We start from the raw sequence: 22231 nt of genomic DNA, 5'->3' as shown, positions 1-22231 counted from the left end.
CACATCGTTGAATGTTGATTGTGTCCATGCACGATATTGTTTTATCCATATCAGCAACCTATAGCAGGATCGTCTGCCCTGCTTAGTTTCAGCTGTGTCTCGTTATCCTGACCTCATTAATATGTTTGGTCTTTGTGTTCCCGTTCACGGTGTCAGTTTGTCCGTGTTTTGTTCTTGTGGATTTTTGCTGTATCCTCCGTATGGACCTTTGATTTTCTGCCTGCTCCCAGCCTTGTTTGGACTTCCTCACCATCCTGTAAGTCATTTGAGTTTTGGATTAAATCATTGAACTGTATCAGCTCTGCCTCCTGGTGTCCAATCCCTCGTGTTCCCTCTTACCGTGCTTGACCAAACGTAACACTCCGGTGTTTATGACTACGCCCCGCCTGCATCTGCAGGATAGTTTCCAGTCTTTCCTCTGCCATCACATCATGAATTTATCTTTATTCACAGTGTAGTCGCCTCTATTACAGGTCTGAATATGTGTTTACCCAAAACAATAATTTGGATTTCAATCATCCCGCAGAGCAAACAGACAGCTAACTGCCATCACTGCATTCCACATCATTTATATGCTGGATGACCCGAGCTGTATCCAAAACGGTTTGACATTTGATACTACATTAACCTCTACATCAAATCCCCATGTCGTGTGCAGTGATATGTGAATAAGCGACTGACTGATCTGACAGATGGTTTCTTGCTCTATGAAAGATGAGGCGGTTTGTGTAAGTCGGGGTCATCATGACTGAGAGGCTTGTAAAAAAGTGCAGTGCAACTCATTCTTTCACTAAACTGTGGGTGACGTGTCTCTTGCTGTGGGGCAACATAATAACATGTGAGTCAGGGATTTGATAATCTCTATAAACAGATATCTGCATATGAATGCAGGATCTGGAGGCGAGGGACTGAGATTTTGGCATTGGAAGTGTTCTGGTTTCTGTTTATAGTCCCAGTATTATTGACCAGTCATGTTTCAGCAGGCTTTGGTTGCAGCAGTCCGTGTGGAGAATAAAAGAGGCGGAAGGAACTGGCCCGAAATGCAATCTTGGAACCCTTCGGGTTCTGTCTGATCACAATTTATCTTAAGTTATGTGCATTCATACGTCCATATCTGCTGCCCAAAACGTGTTTGTGTGAAATATCAAGTTGCTAATCGGACTTTTTAGAGGACGTCTTGGTCTGGATATCCACTATCCCTTTTCCGAAAATCCGCTGAGTCCGCCGGAAGCCCAAACACATAGACTGTTGCCCCCAGAGGTGTCAGTCGATAGCGGATGGGTTGCAAGGTTGACAAGCTGACGATAAAAGTCATCCCAGGGCTCAAAGTGGTTGGTTTGTTTGCTGTACAGACTGGCGACAAATGAACCCTCTTGGGTCCTAGCAACCGGCCATGATTGCAAAAGCAATTGGTAAAACCATGGAGAGGATCCCTGAGGGTTAAAGGCAACACCAACATAAGGTGTTGCTCGAACAGCTTCAATGCACCTTGGCATTGATTCTACAAGTTTCTGGAAGTCTACCGGAGCCATGATCACCATCTTCCAAAAGGTGTTGGCTCATTCTGAGTTTTGTTGGTGGAACACATCGATCCAAAAACCTCCCAAAGGTGGTCAGTTGTGTTTTAGATGTGGAGGCCAGAGCATCTGATTTACATCATTTCCACACCCATCAAACCCCTCAGTGGTCCCTCATGGATGACATCTGCGTTCATTATGTTTCTGTGCTCATTCAGGTTTCAGTTGTTTCTTGAAGACATTAAGACCTTCTGAAAGTCGTCTATTTTCCTCTTGTTGCTCCTCAGGGAGTTTACCCACAGTCACATTTAACAAGCTAACACAGTTCATTTTGTTGTTTTTTTCGCACAGCTACCTGGCGGTGACTCAGTTCAGTCCGATCCACGCCCGGAAAGCCTTCCCCTGCTTCGACGAGCCCGTCTACAAGGCCACGTTCTCCCTCGCCCTCCGCCACGACCCGCAGTACACCTCGCTGTCCAACATGCCCGTCGAGAGCAGCTCGCTGGCGGACGAGGACGGCTGGGTGACCAATCGCTTCGCCCGGACGCCGCGCATGTCCACGTACTACCTGGCCTGGGCCGTCTGTAACTTCACCTACAAAGAGACGCAGACCGACAGCGGCGTCACGGTGAGTTCGATGCAGCTTCAGCCTGTTCAGACAGAAATACTGCTCCTAAGGCCAAAGGCTTCTTGGCGAGTCGGCAGCAGATGATGGGAAAACTTTAAAAAATAGGACAGGAGGAACTAACGTGATGAATTCATCAAATGAAAACAATAAATCAAATGAAACTCGTGGAGATAATAAAACTAAATAAACTCTTATCATGATCCGGACTTAATTATTCGCTTCTCTTGAGATAAGAAATGTTGTTTTTCCGCTGCTCTTATTTATTTCTTTAAAATACTTATCTTCTGATCTTGACTTAATGATCTCGGTACCAAAATACCAAATGTTGTTGATTCTGTGTCTGCCTTCTTCTTCTTCTTTTCTTCTTCTCCTCTGTCATTCCTGCTCTCCCGTCTTCTGGGACTCCCGTTTGTCTCGAGGCTGAGAGGAAACCCTCTCTAATGAAACCTGTGTGGATAGAACGTGAAACGCAGCAGCTCGTTATCTCGACACGATGACACATTTTAAGCCCCGATCACCTCCAAAGCGAGGTTCGTGTCATTATATCCTCAGCTCTGGGGTTAAACTCTTAGTATGAGCAGCAGTCATTAGCGTTCAGATAATATTAGATGTAATGAAGTTGTGATCGCTTTATCTCTGCGCCTGTTTACACCTGGCATTAACATGCGTCTTGGGTGATCCCATCACAAGTGGAAAGCTCGGAGTACATCACGTCACTTATTAAAATGTCTAGTTTAACTTCTTGTGCTCTGATATCACTACACAAATAAACAGATTTGTTGTTTTTGAACAGTATTGGACAACGCGCCACAGTGTTTACAACACAAAGTAGAAATAACTTAAATAATTCAGAATTTGTCGTAGACATTGTTTCATAAAGTCTTTATGTGTAAGACGTGAATAATTATGAATTTTATAAATTTTCTCCCCATTAAAAACTCTCAAAATTGTGAAATTTTTAAAAGGAGTCTGGAAATATTACTGTTACGAGTTCGATACTGAAATCAGTCGAGACAAAAACAAAAGTGTGAGAAATCAGATGTAAATCAGACTCTGTGTTTTGTGTGTGAGAAAGTAGCAGCTTATTTTTCACGTCTTAATCAGTTTATGTTTAATAAATCAAAAAAATAACTCTTGTTTTTTGGGCGCAGAGAAACAGATCTGTGTAATCTTGTCTTGTGTTTTTGCACTTCATATTTTTCCTGGTATTGATTTTAATCAGTTGGTAGCAGGAATTCATTTTACACTAATAGAACAAAATAACATTTCAAAGCTGTAGAAACCTAAATTATTAGTGTTTGCAATAATGTAACGTTAGATTAAAATATCCGTTTTATTATTATTATTTTTATTATGAAGTCCATAATTAGCTACGATTGGCAGATTCCAGTTCAAACCATCCTCGCGGAGGTCTCGAGAACGCAGCGTGTCATCTTGATACAATGAAACATTGGAGTTAACACATGAAAACAATGCTTGATATCTGCAGATAACATCTTAATTAAATACTACAAATGAGCAGCAGCTCCCATGTGGAGATAGCGGGTGGCTCCAAATCTCTAAAGGCTAAATCTCCAGAAACACTTTAATGTCTCTGGATGATCTAATTAAGTCTGATAGCAGCATTTGTTATCTCACGATAACACAGTAATTAGGATGTGAACTCCAGATAACAGTTTGGTGTCTTGAGATTGGAGATAATTAACTTCTGAACGGAGGTCGACATAGTTTCATTACTTCCTTTCCTCCCAGCTGAGCTGTGTGAACACTCGTATGAGCCGGGACACCGGGAGAACCAAATATGAAGCCGACTGCCTCCTGGTTTTCAACACAGGGTTGATGCAGAGTATGATGCTTACAGGGATAGTTAGTGCAGCAACAAGTACTGTGACGGCTGCAGAGGAGGATCGGTTTATCATGTTGGTAGTGTTCTAGAGGAGGTCCTCTCTGAAGAGCTGGAGGTCTTCAGGAGGTTTGTGAAGGTAGATCTGTAGGAGCTGGTAGGACGTTCCACCAACGGGGAACAACAGACAGAAAAGTTTGGACTGTCCTGAGCCAGGAGGAGGTAACATGTCTGTGTGAGGACGTTCAGGAACCGGAGACTGCTTTGAGTTTGGGCGTCATCATCAGTTTGGATCTCACGCGGTATCTTCGTCTGTCTTGGTCGCTTGCTTGGAGTGATGTGTCGTTCACGAACGAGCCGGTTCAGAGAGCCGTAACAATGCAGTGCGCTACTCCATGCACGCAGTGACTGAATGTCACATGCGACCAATCAGGTGCGGATAGACAAGGATCATAGCACCAAGCAGGGAGGCTCATAGCAGTGCTTATAGACTAGTGATGGGAAGTTCAGTTCTTTTTAGGGAGCCGACTCTTTCGACTCCCAAACGGCTTTCCATTTCACCACTTATACCTTTTATAACTCAGCCAAATTTAACGTTGTTTTAGAAAATAAAATATCTGTATCCACTTGTTTTCATTCCATTTACAGACAACTGTCTGTAATAGCGATGTGCCGTTCACGAACGAGCTGGTTCAAAGAGTTTGAGGCGTCGAACGAGTCGGCTCTTCTCGAATGATCTGGCTCACTAAAAAGAACTGAACTTCCCATCACTACTTGCTCAGTTGTTACAGAAAAAAACAATATTTTCAATATTTTAAGACTCCAGTTATAAGAACTAAGGCCAGGTTATGAGCTGGTCTACACCCAGAACCAGACCAGCTGTTAAAAAGTCGCGAGTCCGGCTGTTCTGTCCGTTTTATTTCTACACCTCAGCGTGTTTATCATGTCGCTCAGGTCTGCTATGATTCTGATTTGAAAGTCAAAGCCTCTCGCGGTGGATGATATCTCATCATCCTTTAACAACCATAACGTTTAAAACAGAAATATGCACACACACGCACGCGTCCGTACGACGATACAAGGACAAATACATGCACGACCTTGTTTCTCCTCCTCCTCCGTTTCTTCTCCTTCTTCTTCCCCTCCTCCTCCGATCATCTCTCTATCAGTGTAATTACTGCTCATCTATCTCGTCTGCCAGAAACTCAAGGACAGCACTCCAACACACACACACACACACACACACACACACACACACACACACACACACACACACCCCGTCTGTGTCTCCTTGTTACTGAAAGATAATTTTGGTAAAATGCTGTCTTAATGACAAATCATATCTGGGTCATTTATAAGCATCACCAGTCTCCAGAACTGTGTGTGTGTGTGTGTGTGTGTGTGTGTTATATCAGTCGTTGTAATGAATATATTAATTTTTATTATTTGTCCTTTCCACATTCAGTCACAGAAAAAGTTGAATATATTTATTATTTTGCGTAAATCAAGTGAGCACACCGTCACCGTGCTTCTGTTTCAGAGGTGTGCAGCATGTTTCCGTGTCCACGGGTCATTTCTTACTTCAATCTGTCTCGATATTAGAGACGAGGATTTATTATGGATCTATGATGATGGCTCGTGGCTTCAGGAGGAAGAAGAAGTTTCTCTCATGACTCTAGACGTGATGCTCGTCTGTCGTGTTTTGCCTTCTTGAACTTGTTAACTTGCTCAGATTTGGTTTCTTCTTTGGCTTCTCATGAGTCTCTGCAGTTGGATAGTTTCCTCTTCTGTCTGTTTTATTTCGTTCTGACTTCCAGCCAGCTTGATGCGCTCCGTGCTGCTCGGCGTATCCTCTGCAGAGAGCTGCTTCTGGGATGCTGCATCATTGTCTAGAGCGGCGGCGATGAGCTCCGGCACTCCAGAACCAGCAGCCAGAACCCATCACGGCCGTGCCCGGTGGAAATAAGCAGTTATTTGCATGATGCAGCGATCCAGTAGTGATCCTGTGGTCTGAGGCTTTAGACACACTACAGAGAGCGGACACTTGAAAGATGGCTTGCCAGACACACACCTGTTTCTACTGTTTGACAGAGTGACGACGTGTCCCTGTGTACTGAGTCCAGCTGGCCTCCAGCCTCCTGCACAGATAATGGATGACTGGACTTTACTGGATGTCAGGACGAGCTTCCATTTCCCACCAGACACTGCTCACAGCTGATGTCCGAGATATGAGAGATTACCGAAGTACTTGGCAGTTTATACACTCCAGGAGATTACTTAGACACATTAAGCCTCGTCCAAACACGCTCATTGGAGATGATCTCGAGTCCCAGCATGCACCAACACAATGTTCATTTATTCATTCATCGCAATGTTTAAGACATGAAGGTCCAGTGTGGCTCTATTTACAGAATAAACCTCAGCCATAGCTTCTGCTCCACACCAAGGAAGAAGAGGGTGAAGGGAGGATAACGGATAAAACTCTGCTTGTTCTCCGACCTTTACCACCCTGAAGAGGGAGGGTAGACCTCCATGATCCACGGTCATGGTGGAAGATCCATGATCTATTATCATGACTCCAGATGCCCCTGGTTTAGTTGATTGGTTGTAGATCAATGATCTACAATCATGGGTCCAGTTGCCCCAGACTCAGTTGGTTGGGTCCAGTTTCCCCAGATTTAAGCCTCCTCAAAGAAAGATTACCCGTCCGACTGAGAACCTTCACAAACTCATGAAATATTTTTTGCATTAACGAGGGCTCACTTCACCTGGAGACGTATTTTAACTCAAGAAATTAATTTATTTGAATCATTCTGAGCACAAAACCTTTCTACAACTTGTGCTGATGGAGTATGGATCCACACAGGGACGTGAAATAAAGAATCCCTCAACAGCAAATGAAATCAATTAACCTCAATCGAGTTGCAGGACAACATGAGAAGAAAATAAAAAGTCAAAGAAAGAAGCTGATGTTGAATGATTCTGAACACAGTGTGCGAACTTTGATTTCTGTTTCTCAGCAGGGCCTGGTGAAGACATGAACATGCTGAATAATTTAGAAATCGTGATGATGAAATATCTTTAGATCTTCCACTGATGAACGTTGAAAACAGGGAATTAACACATGCATGAGACTCAGCTCACGCTGTGACACACCTGATAATTCATGAGTCACGTCCAACATTTGCCACAACTCTGTGATTTGAGAGCAAGAGTGTATGAAAAGCATCCAGGAAGCAGCACATGCATATTTCCATATACCCGAACAGTTGCCGGCTCCTCTGCCTCTGTTACAGCGTCGCTCTCATATTAAAATCCTTGTTTCAGCCCGAAGGCAGCGGAGACGCTGCTGTCTGTTTGCAGAGCAGCTTCCTCTGACAGAAACATTAATCCCCCCCTTCATCCCTCCATCCTCCTCCTCCAAACCTCTGAAAGAAACAGCTTTATATGATGTGGAGGAAAGAAAAACATCCCTCCATATTCTTCAGAACCGCTCAAACAGCCTCGTCTGACAGAAACATTCATCCCTCCATCCTCCTCAGAACGGCAGAGAGAGAAAAGCATCCTGGAGATTTCCCAAAACAGGAATTGAGTCTACGCATAAATGATGAAACTTGGCGGGCACAAACCAGCGCGCAGTGTTTTTCCACTTTAATCTGCACATGTAAATCATAATGTAGAGAGCGTTTGAGGACATCAAGAAAACGTGTTGTCTGCCAAAGCTTCCTCGCCTTGTTGCTAATGTGGATTGCCAAGGTGATAAAAGGTGCTTAGCAAACCTCCGTGGCACAGTGTTTGTTCATTTTCATCTTTTAATGGACGTTTCAAACCACGTCGCACCGCATGGAGTCAAAACTGCCTCTTTGTATCACAGATTAAACCAACACAAACCCTGTTAAAGCAACATCGTGTACATTTTTTAACATAAAATAACAGATGTGGACTGATGCCAGAGGGCACATAAAGAGTTACCAAGTAAGAAGCCGCCGGACAAGAGTAAATGTGGGACTGACTTTTAGTGGTTGGTGAGAGCTTGGTGAAATAAAAGGCTGAAAGACAGACGCCGAGCTGGGCTGACTGCTGCTGGACTAGGCAGTGAGATCAGCTGCTGCTGGGGACCTGGTTGACGTTGGCCAAACCCTCATCATCTTCTGCCAACCACCTCTCTGAGACTCTGTTGTGGGTTTATTGGACTTGAAAAACATTCTGAACACGTCAACATGAATCTGGAAACATACATTGCTGCTGCTAGACGCTGTTAGGCTGATACTATGGTGTTGCTTGGTTCTTGTTGGGGGATTCAAGGTGCTGTTAGGTGGTTCATTGGTTAAGTTGGTTACACTGGTGTTGCTTGGTAGTTTCTTGTCTATTCAAGGTGATTTTTTTATAGGGAGTTGGTTTTCTTTGATTTTAAATTGGTGTCCACATTGTTAGAAGGTTTTTAGGCTGTTATGTGGCGGTCAGGATGGTTTCTATGTATTCCCAGTTCCATTGACATGTTGACATGGTCGCCCTCCTGTCTTGTATCGGTTGCGTTTTTAAGCTCTGAAGTGATTAATCAACATCTTGTTGCTGTCTTGTGAAAACAAAGTATCTCCCAGACATTAACTTTTATTGAGCTAATAAAAAGAAGTCTGTTTTCAGCTTTGTGGCAACACATTTTACAGATAAAACGATGAAAATCTGCTAAAAACCGCCCACAAAGGAACAATTTATACTTTAGTTTATATGGAAATGTTAATTCTTTTATTGCACAGTAGCACTTGAGGTGTTGTCGAGCACGGGTAACACTGCTAATTACCCTCATCATCCACCGACTGTTTACGTACATACATTAAATTATTAATTAATTCTAATTCTAAAGCAGCCTCTCAAACTGTTCCATGTTCTAACAGTCGGGATCATTCCAGCATTATTGGACATGGAAGAAAAAGTGGAAAACAAACGACAGCGTTAAGACTTTAAACAGCTTTTATGATTTGAAACAAAATTCAGATCCAACGTGGCGCGCTGAAATAATCAGAGCTTTACAAACAGATCTTCAGTCAGTCTGGGACACTTCCAGCCGTCAGTGTCGGCTCAGATTCATCTTCTTTTTCTTCTTTCACCTCCTTCCCAAAACATCTGTTTGTCTTGTGTTGTCAGTGTAATGTGTCTCTGTAAGGATCTTTGTTCCTGTAATGAGCCTCTTTCCCTTCAGGGAAGATTAAAGTGACAGAAAACAAAAACACACGGAGTGTGATGACCCACTGAGCAGCTCCCGGTTCAATAAAACCTCCATCTTGCATCCATTTAGCTTGTTATACTTCGTCTTCTGCCGTTCCGCCGCCTGTCAGCGTCATAAAGCAAAGACTGTTGGAGTTTGTCTTCGGCTAATCGTCGCTGTAATCTGCACGTGAACACAAACAAAGACTGGAGACGCTGAGGGTTTGTAACGCTCAGATTACTCGCAGCATGGTTTAGGATTATCTGACAAAGAAAAGATGTTGAATGTGGCTGAGAGCAAAGCTTGTGTTAATATTCATGAATATTCATAATTTCACATCAGTGTGAAATAAAAGGTCTTAATGTTTTATGACGACAGTGGCACGTTATAGTTATAGAAGATAAAGGTCTGTTTAATCTCCTAGTCATAATAGTCATAATATCCCATTATAGTTATATAATGTCATAAACATCTTGTAATATCTACAATATTAACAAATTATACTTAATCACATTAAAAGGTCTTTAATTAATGTTCTATAACTACGTCACATCTTGTTATATCTATACTGACAGTTATACAACTATATTAAACATCTTGAATGGTACGTTATAGTATTACATTAATTTTCTATAATGATAATCTTACAATTTAGTTATATATTCATATATTGTAGTTATTATATAATGATAATGTACATTGATAGTGTACTAATAAAATCTTGTTAGTTTCTATAAAGATATGTTACATTTATGTTATGTGATAAATATCTTGTTAGTTTTATATATAGATAATGTTTATAATAAATATCTGTTAGTTTTCTATAAAGTAATGTTACATTATAGTTTATGTAATAAAATATCTTGTTGTTTTTCTAAAGTAATGTACATTATAGTTATGTAATAAATATCTTGTTAGTTTTTATAAAGATAATGTTACATTATAGTTATGTAATAATATATCTGTTAGTTTTATATAAAGATAATGTTTACATTATAGTTATATAATAAATATCTTGTTTGTTTCTATAAAGATAATGTTACTATATTATATAATAAAAATATGTTGTTAGTTTTATAAAGATAATGTTACATTATAGTTATATAAAATATCGGTTAGTTTTCTTATAATGATAAATCTTACATTATAGTTGTATAATAAATATCTTGTTAGTTTTTATAAAGATAATGTTACATTATAGTATTATATAATAAATACTTGTTAGTTTTATATATGATAATGTTTATAATAAATATCTTGTTAGTTTTCTATAAAAGATAATGTTACATTATAGTTATTGATTAATATCTTGTTAGTTCTGATATATAGATAATGTTATATAAAATATCTTGTTGTTTTCTATAAAGATAATGTACATTTGTTATTAATAAATATCTTGTTAGTTTTATATAAGATAATGTTACATATAGTTATTAATAAATATCTTGTTAGTTTTATATAAAGATAATGTACATTATAGTTATGTAATAAATATCTTGTTGTTTTTATATAAGATAATGTCATTATAGTTTATATAAATATCTTGTTAGTTTTATAAAGATAATGTTACATTTAGTTATTTAAATATCTTGTAGTTTTATATATAGATAATGTTATATAATAAAATATTTGTAGTTTCTATAAAGATAATGTTCATTATATTATGTAATAAATATTTTTTGTTAGTTTTCTATAAGATAAGTTACATTCTGTTATTATAAATATCTTGTTGTTTTCTATAGATATGTTACATTATGTATTAATAAATATCTGTTAGTTTTATTAAGATAATGTTACATTATGTTATATAATAAATATCTTGTAGTTTATAAAGATAATGTTACATTATAGTTATATAATAAACTATGTTTTAGTTTCTATAAAGATAATGTTCATTAAGTATATAATAAATATCTGTTAGTTTTCTATAATCTAATCTTACATTTAGTTATAATAAATATCTTGTTAGTTTATATAAAATATGTTACATTATAGTTAGATAAACTATCTTGTTAGTTTTATATTATCGATAATGTTATATAATAAATATCTTGTTAGTTTTCTATAAAGATAATGTTACATTATAGTTATGTAATAAATATCTTGTTAGTTTTCTATAAAGATAATGTTACATTATAGTTATGTAATAAATATCTTGTTAGTTTTATATAAAGATAATGTTACATTATAGTTATGTAATAAATATCTTGTTAGTTTTATATAAAGATAATGTTACATTATAGTTATATAATAAATATCTTGTTAGTTTCTATAAAGATAATGTTACATTATAGTTATATAATAAATATGTTGTTAGTTTCTATAAAGATAATGTTACATTCTAGTTATATAATAAATGTTAGTTTCTATAAAGATAATGTTACATTATAGTTATATAATAAATATCGTGTTAGTTTTCTATAATGATAATCTTACCTTATTGTTATATAATAAACATTCTGTTTATTTTATAAAATGATGGTGTCACATTATAGTTATGTAATATAATAAATGTCTTGTTGATTTTATATAATCATATACCTTGTGTTAATTGTATATGATGTCACATTGTAGTTATATAATCTAATACACGTAGTATATATCATATCATAAAGTATATGAAACTGGAGGTAACCATAGAAACAGTCCTATAGAAATGGACCAAACCATTAGTTCCGTTATCAAATCCCCTTTAAAGAGTAATCCAGTAACAGATCAATAGATGAATCAATTATTAATAACATGCGAGCGTGTAGGGGGAAAAAAACATGGTGCAGCACGGAAAGACGGCGCTCTAAAAATACTTTATTCAATATAGAATTATAAATATACCGACACTGACACAGTCTGAGTTCATCTTTACTTTTCTGTGATATTAAATGTCACATTAACATTCTATAATGATAATAAAGGTCACATTAACGCCCTACAATCATAATATACTATAGGTCAGATTAGTATTTCAAAATGATAAAGGTCACTTTAACATTTGATTTTTATGTGGCGGCCGTTACTTTAACCAAAGTTTAACAACACAGATTAAATAAGATTTTAAAGACGGGGACGTTCAGAGTCTCATGGGGACAAACTGACTGTTTCATTAGTGTTAAAAAGATCAAACTTCATTGTTCAGCGTTTCCCGTTTAACGTAGAATAAAGTATAAAAAAATATACAACAAGGCGGTGCTTCAATAAACTTTATTATATTCTAAATGATTTGACTTTTGTTGTTCGAACACAACAGCTCTGAGAAAAACAACTTAATTCCTCCGTTTGAATGCCGTCCTTCTCCGGCTGCAGCTGCACCTCGTCCTTGTTCACTGCTTACCAGTCCAAACTCAGAGTGATTATTAGGACAAAGACTTCCTGATGGGATGCTGGGAAAAATGTATGAGCCCTGTCCTGATTTAACGGGGGCATCTGTCGGGACAAAGACTTCATTTTTGTTAGGAACAGCTTGTCCGGTTACGTCCGGTGACAGATATAACTCTTTTATTTATCCTCCTCGAAGGATGAATCTAATGGAATACAAAAACATGTTTTTTGTTACATAAACTTAATTCTGTCCAACGTTGAAGGTTTTCTCAGGCGAGGTTACACAATGTGAGAAAACACACAGCATGACGTGTGCACCCACACCTACCGTCCTATTTCTTTTTACATCATGGCGTTTCATTCAAAACCACAAAAGTCGACCTCGCTGTGGTGCTACAGAAAGTTCTCAAAGTCTTAAGGCTTCATTCTTTGGGCAACGTGAATATCATCCAACATCCAATAGCTGTTGATATATTTAAGCCTGGACCACAGCGGTGCACATCACCGTCCATAAAGCTAAAAAAACATTAATATATCTTTATGAAACATACAAAATAATCCCAGTCTGACTGTAACTGCAGCACTGAAACACAGAAAATGAACTTCACTAACAGCAGTCGGATGTATGTTTGCAAAATAATGAACTGCTTCAAAACTAATAACCCGATAATTCAGGTTGGACCATTTGTCATAATTTGCTGAACGTATCGTTCTTTCTCTGTGACGGTCACGTTGTACTTGCTGGTCATGGGACACGTCATTAGTTCATTTTCTGTGTGCCACTGTCGGCTTTTAAACCATACATGGTTGATTTGGGGAGTTTCTTTATGTAAATGTGTGTGTGTGGGATTTATTGCTGCGGATAGTGCACAGCTGTGCGTCCATGCATGTGATAAATACTCGTTTTCTCGTGCGTGCAGGCCGTCAGACGTAGACTACTTTCTTTGCACTTTGGTTTCTGGCTAAATAAGACCTCATTTATCAAACTGGGTTCATCCTCAGCTGAACCTTTTGGAGTCAAAGACAAACACAGCCGCAGACTGTACATACAAATTTGCATATTTAAATATCAACCCACATCCTCTTCACTCTCTTCTCCCCTGCCATTATGTCCATAGAGGCTGCTGAGCCTGGTTACATTGCTTATTAGTGCAGCTCCAGTTCTGGCACGACACCGTCTCCACTTCCCATCGGCCTGAAAACCTCTTCTTCTTCTTCTTCCCGGTGGTCCAGACGCCTGTGGTGCAACTACTGGGCAGCCTGGCTAACAAACTAACAGCAGCTACAGCTGTCAGCAGTTTACTTCACTGTCCATCATAAACTCTGTAAATCACAGAGAGTTGAGGCGGAGCAGCCGGAGGACATCAGAGGGAAAACCAGAAAACATTTCCTCCATAAAATATGATCCAGTTTCACCAGAATCAGTGAAATAGTTGCTGCTGTGTGACTTAGTGCCGTAAAGCGTTACGTACTTCTCCCGACCCGGAGCCGGAACAGACGTACGGATGATGGACGACTTCATTCACTCGCAGTGTCTCCACTTCATATGACAAAAAACAGAAGACTCGATATGTGCCCAGTCTAATCTGACACATCATAGAGGATTATGGATGAGGTGCTGAGGATTAACCAGACGTTTCTTCTGCCGGCTTCCAGTTCAATCCTCTAAAATCAACAGTCGTCTCTCTTGTCTCGTTGACATTGACAGAGAGACTGTTATCCTTCGGCTTCGGCTCTCGTGCTGTCTCACTTCATCACGGCGGTGTCGTCAGCAAAAGTGATGATATGATTGGACAGATGTGTGGCGCCGCAGTCACGGGTCAGGAGTGTTTGTTGCGGAGGGACTACCGACTGTCTGAGGTCTGTTGATCTCAAAGTCAAGGACCCACATAGGCTGCTGAGGAGAGTGTGTTACTGTGTGTATTTGTGTGTGTGTGTGTGTTGGTGTGCTCTCTCGGCGCTCGTATCAGTTGCTAAACCATCCATCAAATTACCGTGGCAACCGAGCGTCCATCACCCCATCCATCATCCAAGGGCGACAGACGGAGCGACAGAACGCAGCGAGAGATGTCACGGACGAGTGGAGAGATAACAAGGAGGAGAGGAGAGAAGGAGGTGGGAGGAGGTGGAGAAGAAAACGAGGAGATAAGGAGAAACAAGACGAGGATTTGAAATGAATTCAGAGAGAGAAGAGGTTCATATTTATCTGCCCTGTTTGTGTTCGTGACCTGATTCCTCAAACTTTGAATAATGTTCAGCAGGGTTTGAAATGTCACCGGGGCTTTTCTCGACTTGAGTGACTGACTGATTGGCTCATTTTGTGGTTTCCTGGAGAGAATATAACTTCAGACTCGTCTGCCCGACCAGACCTTTTAAAATCTAATCAGGTATCTGGACAGTCTGCTGCTGAAAGCCAATCTTTCTTCTCCCTGTCTGTGATGATGTTCACACTGGGATGCAGTGGAGACTTTTATTTTGAAGAGCACAGGTTTAAACCTCCTGTTCACTTTTTTAAAAATATCTAAATATAGATTTTGGAAACCAGAAACTATAGTTATTGACCTTTAACGTTAAACATGAAGCTACAGTCAGACGAGCTTATCTCAGCTCAAAGACTAACGTGACCGTCCTCGTCCAGTAGCGACTAATAAACATGATTTATATAAAAAAACAATGTATGGGCTCCATATTTCTCTGATGGAAGCACTAACGTTCTGGATTTTCTGCTGGTTGGTCCTAGCCAAGAAATCGTCTGGCACAAAACAGCAAATGTTATTTGAACACTTTGGTTTTGTGCAGATTAATCTCTATACGTATATAAGATTTATAGTCCAAGTGGTATTGACCAGTCACGTTTCAGTGGGCTTCGGTAAACAAATAGTCCGTGGAGAGCAGAAGAGGTGGAATGCATTGGAAATGCAATCTGGGAACAATTCAGCTTTTTATTGACTTTTTATTAAAAAATCCTGCATCCATGTGCAGAGATCTGTTTGCAGAGATTATCTGAAAGTTGCACTTCAGATTTCAGACAAAGTCCCAGATATCCGTTATCCGACACCTGCTGGCTACACTGGGAACCCATTGAACATTGGCCCAATTGCCCCAAGAGGCAAAATGGTTGGGTTTGGAGATTAAACAGGAATAACTTGTTAATCGATGAAGAAGCTTTGACAGTGATATCAATCTTCTCGCCAAAGAAACGCAGCAGGCAAATTTCCCCAAATGTCAAACTATTCGGGTGTGAAATAATTAAATTGATATTTGCAGATTTCGGAGCTACAGATACATTTATCTGTTTATTGGAGAAGTTTGTAAAGGCGTGTGTAGCAGGACTGGCCATGCTGGAGTGTACTGTTGAGACTATGTATGCATGGTGTGTTTATAATGACGGAGGTTCTGATGAAGCATCACGTCTCTGAACGAGCTGTTCTGGTCTCGGTGCTTTCTCACAGCAGCCAGGACATTTCATTCCCTTAATTGCAAAGGTGCTTTGACTGGAGACAGCCCATTACAGACGGGCCTTTCTTCCTCCTTTCTGTACGTTTGATCACATTTTGGTCAGAAGCCTCCGTGTGTTCTGATCCACTCTGCCGTTAATCTGCTCCGCATTAAGAGGTTTCCTGCAGTTCAGGGGGAATTATCCCTTCACCTCCTCGAAAGGATTGGACCGTGAAGTATTTGGAGAAAGTCTTGATTTCATTAACGGCGGTTTCATTCCAATAGAAGCCACCGGACCTGCGAACAGAAAACAGATACACTCAGAGTGGGTCGGTGTTACAGTATTTTATGACTCTGTTGTTGTTGCACTGATGGGAAATAATCCTGAATTCAAGAGAAGAGCCACACGGGCCATTTCATCTGTAGCCCCGGCAGCAGAGGGGCTCTGTGGTGTCAGCTGGCTTCAGATATTCATGATCCCCAAAGGATGAACCCTTCTGACCTTTGTGACGCTTTGACTTTTCGTCGAGCTTTTATTTCTTGTCCTGATTGAATTATCTCAACAATTATCGATCACGCATTCATGACCCCCTGAGGATGAATTGTCGTAAGTTTGGGGATCCTCAGGTTGTTAATTTAGAACCAAATACCTCCAAAACTAATGACGTTCATATTCAGCTGCTAACCTATGATGGTGAACATGGTCAACAGTGTACATAAACATGTTAGCCTTGTCACTGTGAGCATGTTGGCTCTATCAGGGCTGTACTCTGTTGTTCCAGCTCGTGTTTGAATTCGTAATATTCCAGTATCCTGTTGACTGAAAAGCAACTTCAGGGGAAGTGAAGTCCCTCAGACTGAGTTTGATTTTATCTGATGTCTCTGAACTGGAGTGTTGAAAACATGAAATGTAAAAATATTCTGTCTCGACACGCTGTTGGTCTCTGATGCCTCTCTGATGCCTGACCTCCCTGTCTATGGTTTTTATTCCCACATCTAACTCAGAGAATTACGGAGTTTATTTCAACCAAACCGGAGTTGGTGATTGTTGGAAACGGTGGAGCGTTACGATGTTACGAGGTGAAATGACTCAGCTGCTGTTTCTTCTGGATCTTTCACAAAAATTCAATGAATTCTTCAACCAAACCAGAGTTGGTGATTGTTGGAGCAGTGGAAAGAAAATCCAAGATGATTTGTTGAGGTTTTTTTGTCTATTTCCAGTTATGAAACTGGTGTTTCTGGTTAAACAAGAAGGATCTTGACTAAAAGGTTTATCTTTGGCTGGATAGGAACAATCTGAGCCTCAACAAGCACCTTTAATGGACATGCCACATTGTTGAGGTTCAGAAAACGGCAGTTTTTACATCTATATACAAAAAAAATATCAGATTTTGTCAGTGGAGTCTGTTTCTGGATAAACAAGATGTCCAATCTCTGGCAGGACGGAAACAATCTGAGCCTCTCGGTGGAAAAATAAGAACTTTACATTTGATTCCAGACAATTTCTTTTCCATTTCAATTCCATGAAAACTTCCTCATTGGGCACAGAGACACAAACATGAGGTCCAGGTTTAAACCAACGTTAACCTTTGGAGATATCGCTTTAATTTGGGTTTAGTAATGTGACTCTAACATCCGTCATGTCTTGGCTTGATGACCATCCGTCCATTTATTTTCTAAACCGCTCGGCAGGAGGTCACCCACAGTTGAAGTGAAATCCCAGCATGCATTAGGGGAGCCGGTCTGTCACAGAGCTAAGAGACATGACCGACAGCGCACACCATGTGGCAATTTAAAGTTTCCACTTCAGCTTACCTGCATGTTCTCGGACTGTGGGAGGAAATCCACGCAGGCAGAACCTGCTAACATGACGGGTCGGGTTTAACTGCGGGATCTTCTTCCTGTGAGGTGACCGTGCTGCCCGCTGAGCCACCGCACAGTCGGTTTTTTAGTTGTGTTGAAGCGGCACGTTTAAGTCCTGAGAGACGCAGCGACTGTGAATATGATAATACTCTGAAGTGAGAATGTCACACCGACCCACACCCCCGTTGAAAATGGAATGCATCCCTGTTTCTCCTCACCTGGGAGAGTGTGACTGGAGGCATTTCAGGAATCCTCAGGAGACGATACTCAATTCAGCAGCTCGCTGCCAGTCTGTGGGAAGACGCTGCGATTTCAATAAAGCCTCCACTTTCTGAGCAGAGATTCACTCTGCCGGCTGCCGCGCCGCGAGATGAGTTCTGGTGGAGGGAGGAGAATGTGGGAATAAGAGCAGATGAGCTTTAAGAGTCAGAATTTTTATTGAAAAATCAGTCCTGCTGGGAGACTCTGAGAGGAGAGAAGGAGCAGAGTCTGGAGTATCAGCACAGCTGTATCAGTGTTTATACATTAGTAATATTGATGGCAGAGCATGCTGTTTGTACGTGTTTTAGTTGCAGTGATGGAGGTTAAAGATGTTGCTGCATTAACAGCATGAGATTAGAAACGACTGAATTAAAACACGTCGTCTGTGTTACACAATTTTTCCACAAGCTTCTCAAACGCTGCAGCTCCGGGTTCAGGAGGATTTAACATTAACATCACAGTTTTTAATTCATCGTCCTGGGATCGTGAAGTGAAGCCGATGTCTCTCTTCAACCAGTAGGGGGCAGCTTATGAAGAAATCAGTCGACTTCTCAGTCGGTTTATTCGCTCAGTAAAGAGTTTCCTCGAGAGTTTGTGCTCTCAGCCTCTGGTTCCGTGTCTTCTTCCACACGGCATGATGTTCATTTCATAAGTTATGATAGACAATAAAGCAGGCTATGTGGCCGACGACAGCAAAAGGACAAACAGAATATTTGAACTCAGGATCAGCGCGTTGATGGAGTGCAAAGTTTGAACCGCCCGACAGTTTAAAACAGTTGGAAGGAGCTTCGTCCTCACTGGCTGTCACGTTAAAATCAGGAACTCCAATAATATGAAATAACTTTAGCTCAAGGTCCAGCGTGTCTGATTTATAATATTCATAGCTGTGTTTTTATTGGTATATAATCAGAGATTAATATGACACACTTCTTTCTTGTGTGTGTGTGTGTGTGTGTGTGTGTGTGTGCAGTTTAACAGGAGCTTTTATGACACAAACATACATTGGACCTGAGCTACAGCTGATTTAACTCGTTTTTACAGCCGCGTGAACCAAATTATTGGAGTGGAAGTGAAACTGGGAAACAGAGTGTGTGTGTGTGAGAGAGTGTGTGAGTGTGTGTGTGTGTGATGACAGCAGTGATACAGCAACATTACATCATGATGTGTGTGTTTGTGTGTGTGTTTGATAGCCTCTGTTGTCCTTCAGCTGACAGTGAGGTGTTTTCTCTCTGTAGCAGTAAACAGACAACACACACACACACACACACACACACACACACACACACACACGTAGAGTTGTAGTCAGATTTTTTTTTCAGAGCTGATTGGTGCATATTGATCAGTGACATCATCAGGACGTGTTCGTGTGTTCTGCTGATCCAAACACTTTTTTTCAACTTGTGATATCTGGTGTGGCGTTCAGAGTCAAATCAGAGTTTCCAACTCTTGTCGAGGCTCCTCGTCATGTTTCAGTGTCTGTAAAGTTGGATGAAACTTTCTCTTAATGATCTCATGACCCTGCAGCTTTATCCGGTGATCACTGGACTAGACTAGGACAAGAACTTTGCAGGGTAACATGATGATACAGCACATGCACATATGTTTTATATTTGAACTGGATCCAAGTGATTGAATGCAGTGGTTGAATAAATGCCAGAGTGTTTTTACTTGTCGTCTTGGTGCTTTAACTTTAAATAAAAGATGTAAATTCTTCTTCTTGTTGAGAGTTTCTTCTCTACGCTCAGCCTCCGCCGTCGCCCACACAACTGACCCACGACACTGTGAGCGTTTACACGTGCTCTGCAAGTAACAGCCCAAACACACGATGAGGTTTCTTGGAGTTTTTTGGTGTATCTTAAACAATCTGTCTTTCCTTCTGAGTTTCCTTATTCTCCAAAGGACGAGGGGGTCGGAGAACACGTCGCTCCTGTTTTTCCAGCATTTTTAACACGTTGGCACGTGTCCATGAACCCTACAGTCGCCTACACCTGACGACGTAGATTCAACATGGAGGTATGAATCGGACTCGTAGCACAAAGTGCTGAGCAGTGGATTCACCATGAAGACAGAGAAACAGAAGCTGGGATGTCCCAAACTGTGGCTGAATCTGCTGAAACAGCTTTTCTGGGTGTTCAACGCACATTTGTATCATGGACTAAAGCCAAGTTCATTCTTCAGTCCCAGCGGCGGCCGCTGTATCCGCTCTGACCAATCATAGTTCTTCTTAGCTGCATTCAAGGTGGTGTTCATCAGCTGCAGCAGACAGACGCCGTAACCTCCACGTGCACTATAAATCTTTCCACAGAAACAGCTTCTGACACGTTGTGGACGGGCTGTAAATGAAGACTGATGACTTTATTGATCGCGGACTCGTCCTCTCGCTCGGAGGGTTCTCAAAGTTTTGAGTGCCAATTTATGGAGTCAGCGTAATCGAGGGCCGCGCAGGAAAAACCCGTGAACTTGTCGTAGGATTTATGATCGGCCTCATAATGACACGAGCATTAAATATCTGTAGCAGATAAGGCCGATCGCTTCATCCGTCCCCCCCGCTGTGATTAAATAAGAGTGGATCCACTTTTTCTCCTCGACCAAACAGGATTTTTTCTCTCTGTGGCTTTTCCATCTCACTTCCACTTACTTACTTAATCCTTTTCATTCCCCGTGGAGCGTCAGACTGCAGCTATCTCAGGTTTCTGTAACAGGATGTTACTTCTACGGAGCGAGGTTGTTCAGGCGCTGCTTTCCGTCTGGCCTCCACCTCAAAACCTTCCCGGCTTGGTTAGATTTGTTGGGGGTACGACCTCGGAGGCGGTGATGGAGGCACCGAAGCCTCACGACTCCAGAAATGCTGCAACGAAGCATCAGCTGTGAAGTGAAGCCAACAGAGAAGTGCCACGTTCCTGCTAACGCGGCTTCAGCCTCGCCGTGCACTTTGAAGATCCGTCGTACAGTTTGGACATGTAAGGTATCAGGCAGCAGCAGCCGAGCCTCATTTTCTCTGGCAAACTTGCCAAATTTCTTTTAGCTCAGAAACAGTTTTTTTTCTTGTTGTTGTTTTTGTGATGGAGCAGATGTCTGCGTGTCCGTCAGCCTCAGAATCACTTCACGTTAAAGAATCAGCTGGGAGTCACTGAAGTGAAGCGATTCTGACGGAGCTGCAGAATCACGGTAACAAAAACCATCAGAGTCACTTTGAAAGCTTGATGAGAGTTTTTTTATTTTCTTTGGGATTACAAAGGTTTTCTGCTTCTGTCTGCAAACCAACATTTAGGTTTCAAGTTCCCATCAAACAAGAAGCAGAGCGTGTTTATCTCTGTTTGTAGTTCTACTTAATATTATATCTCTATTTGTAGTTCTACTTAATATTTTTATTTCTACATTTTATAGTCTTGTATTTGTATAGATGTTAGCACAGGTTCATTTCTTCACACAGTTATATATTTAAACTCTATGCATCATTTCATCTATCCATCCATCCATCCATCTATCCATCTATCCATCTATCCATCCATCCATCCATCCATCCATCCATCTATCCATCCATCTATCCATCTATCCATCCATCTATCCATCTATCTGTCCATCCATCCATCTATCCATCTGTCCATCCATCCATCCATCCATCCATCCATCCATCCATCTGTCCATCCATCTGTCCATCCATCTGTCCATCTATCCATCTGTCCATCCATCTGTCCATCTATCCATCTATCCATCCATCCATCCATCCATCCATCCATCCATCCATCCATCCATCTATCCATATATCCATCCATATATCCATTCATATATCCATCCATCTATCCATCCATCTATCCATCCATCTATCCATCCATCTATCCATCCATCCATCCATCCATCCATCCATCCTTCCTTCCTTCCTTCCTTCCATCCATCCATGCTCTGGTCTGGCTGTTGAGCCCAGTTCTGATTCCTGTTAACAGAACTGGACCTTTAAAGTTTCCTCATGTTTATGTTTTGATGGGAGTCACGGACACGTTACATGTCTGCCAGTCGTTGCCTCGGGGAGTGATTGACAGGTACAGACGAGGAGCAGGGCGGGGTCAGAGCTGTCGGGTCTGTGAAGTTGAATCGAAGAAGCTGATTTTTATTTTTTTTATTTTTATTTTTTTACGTACCTGAAGCGAGTTGTGATCCAC

At 40.8% G+C, this 22231-nt stretch overlaps 1 protein-coding gene across 1 annotated transcript in view; it reads left to right on the top strand.

Annotated features, from left to right (window-relative positions):
* LOC104931506 (thyrotropin-releasing hormone-degrading ectoenzyme) overlaps positions 1-22231 on the top strand; it is a 175634-nt gene that overhangs the window by 21536 nt on the left and 131867 nt on the right. The window contains exon 3 of the mRNA XM_027283348.1: positions 1869-2145. Coding sequence (XP_027139149.1) covers positions 1869-2145 — 277 coding nt within the window. The remainder of the gene's footprint in view (positions 1-1868; positions 2146-22231) is intronic.

This window comes from Larimichthys crocea, chromosome X (genome assembly GCF_000972845.2).
Source record: "Larimichthys crocea isolate SSNF chromosome X, L_crocea_2.0, whole genome shotgun sequence".
NCBI lineage: Eukaryota > Metazoa > Chordata > Actinopteri > Sciaenidae > Larimichthys > Larimichthys crocea.
Note: the sequence above shows the minus strand (reverse complement) of the source record. Positions and strands in the feature narration are given on the sequence as shown.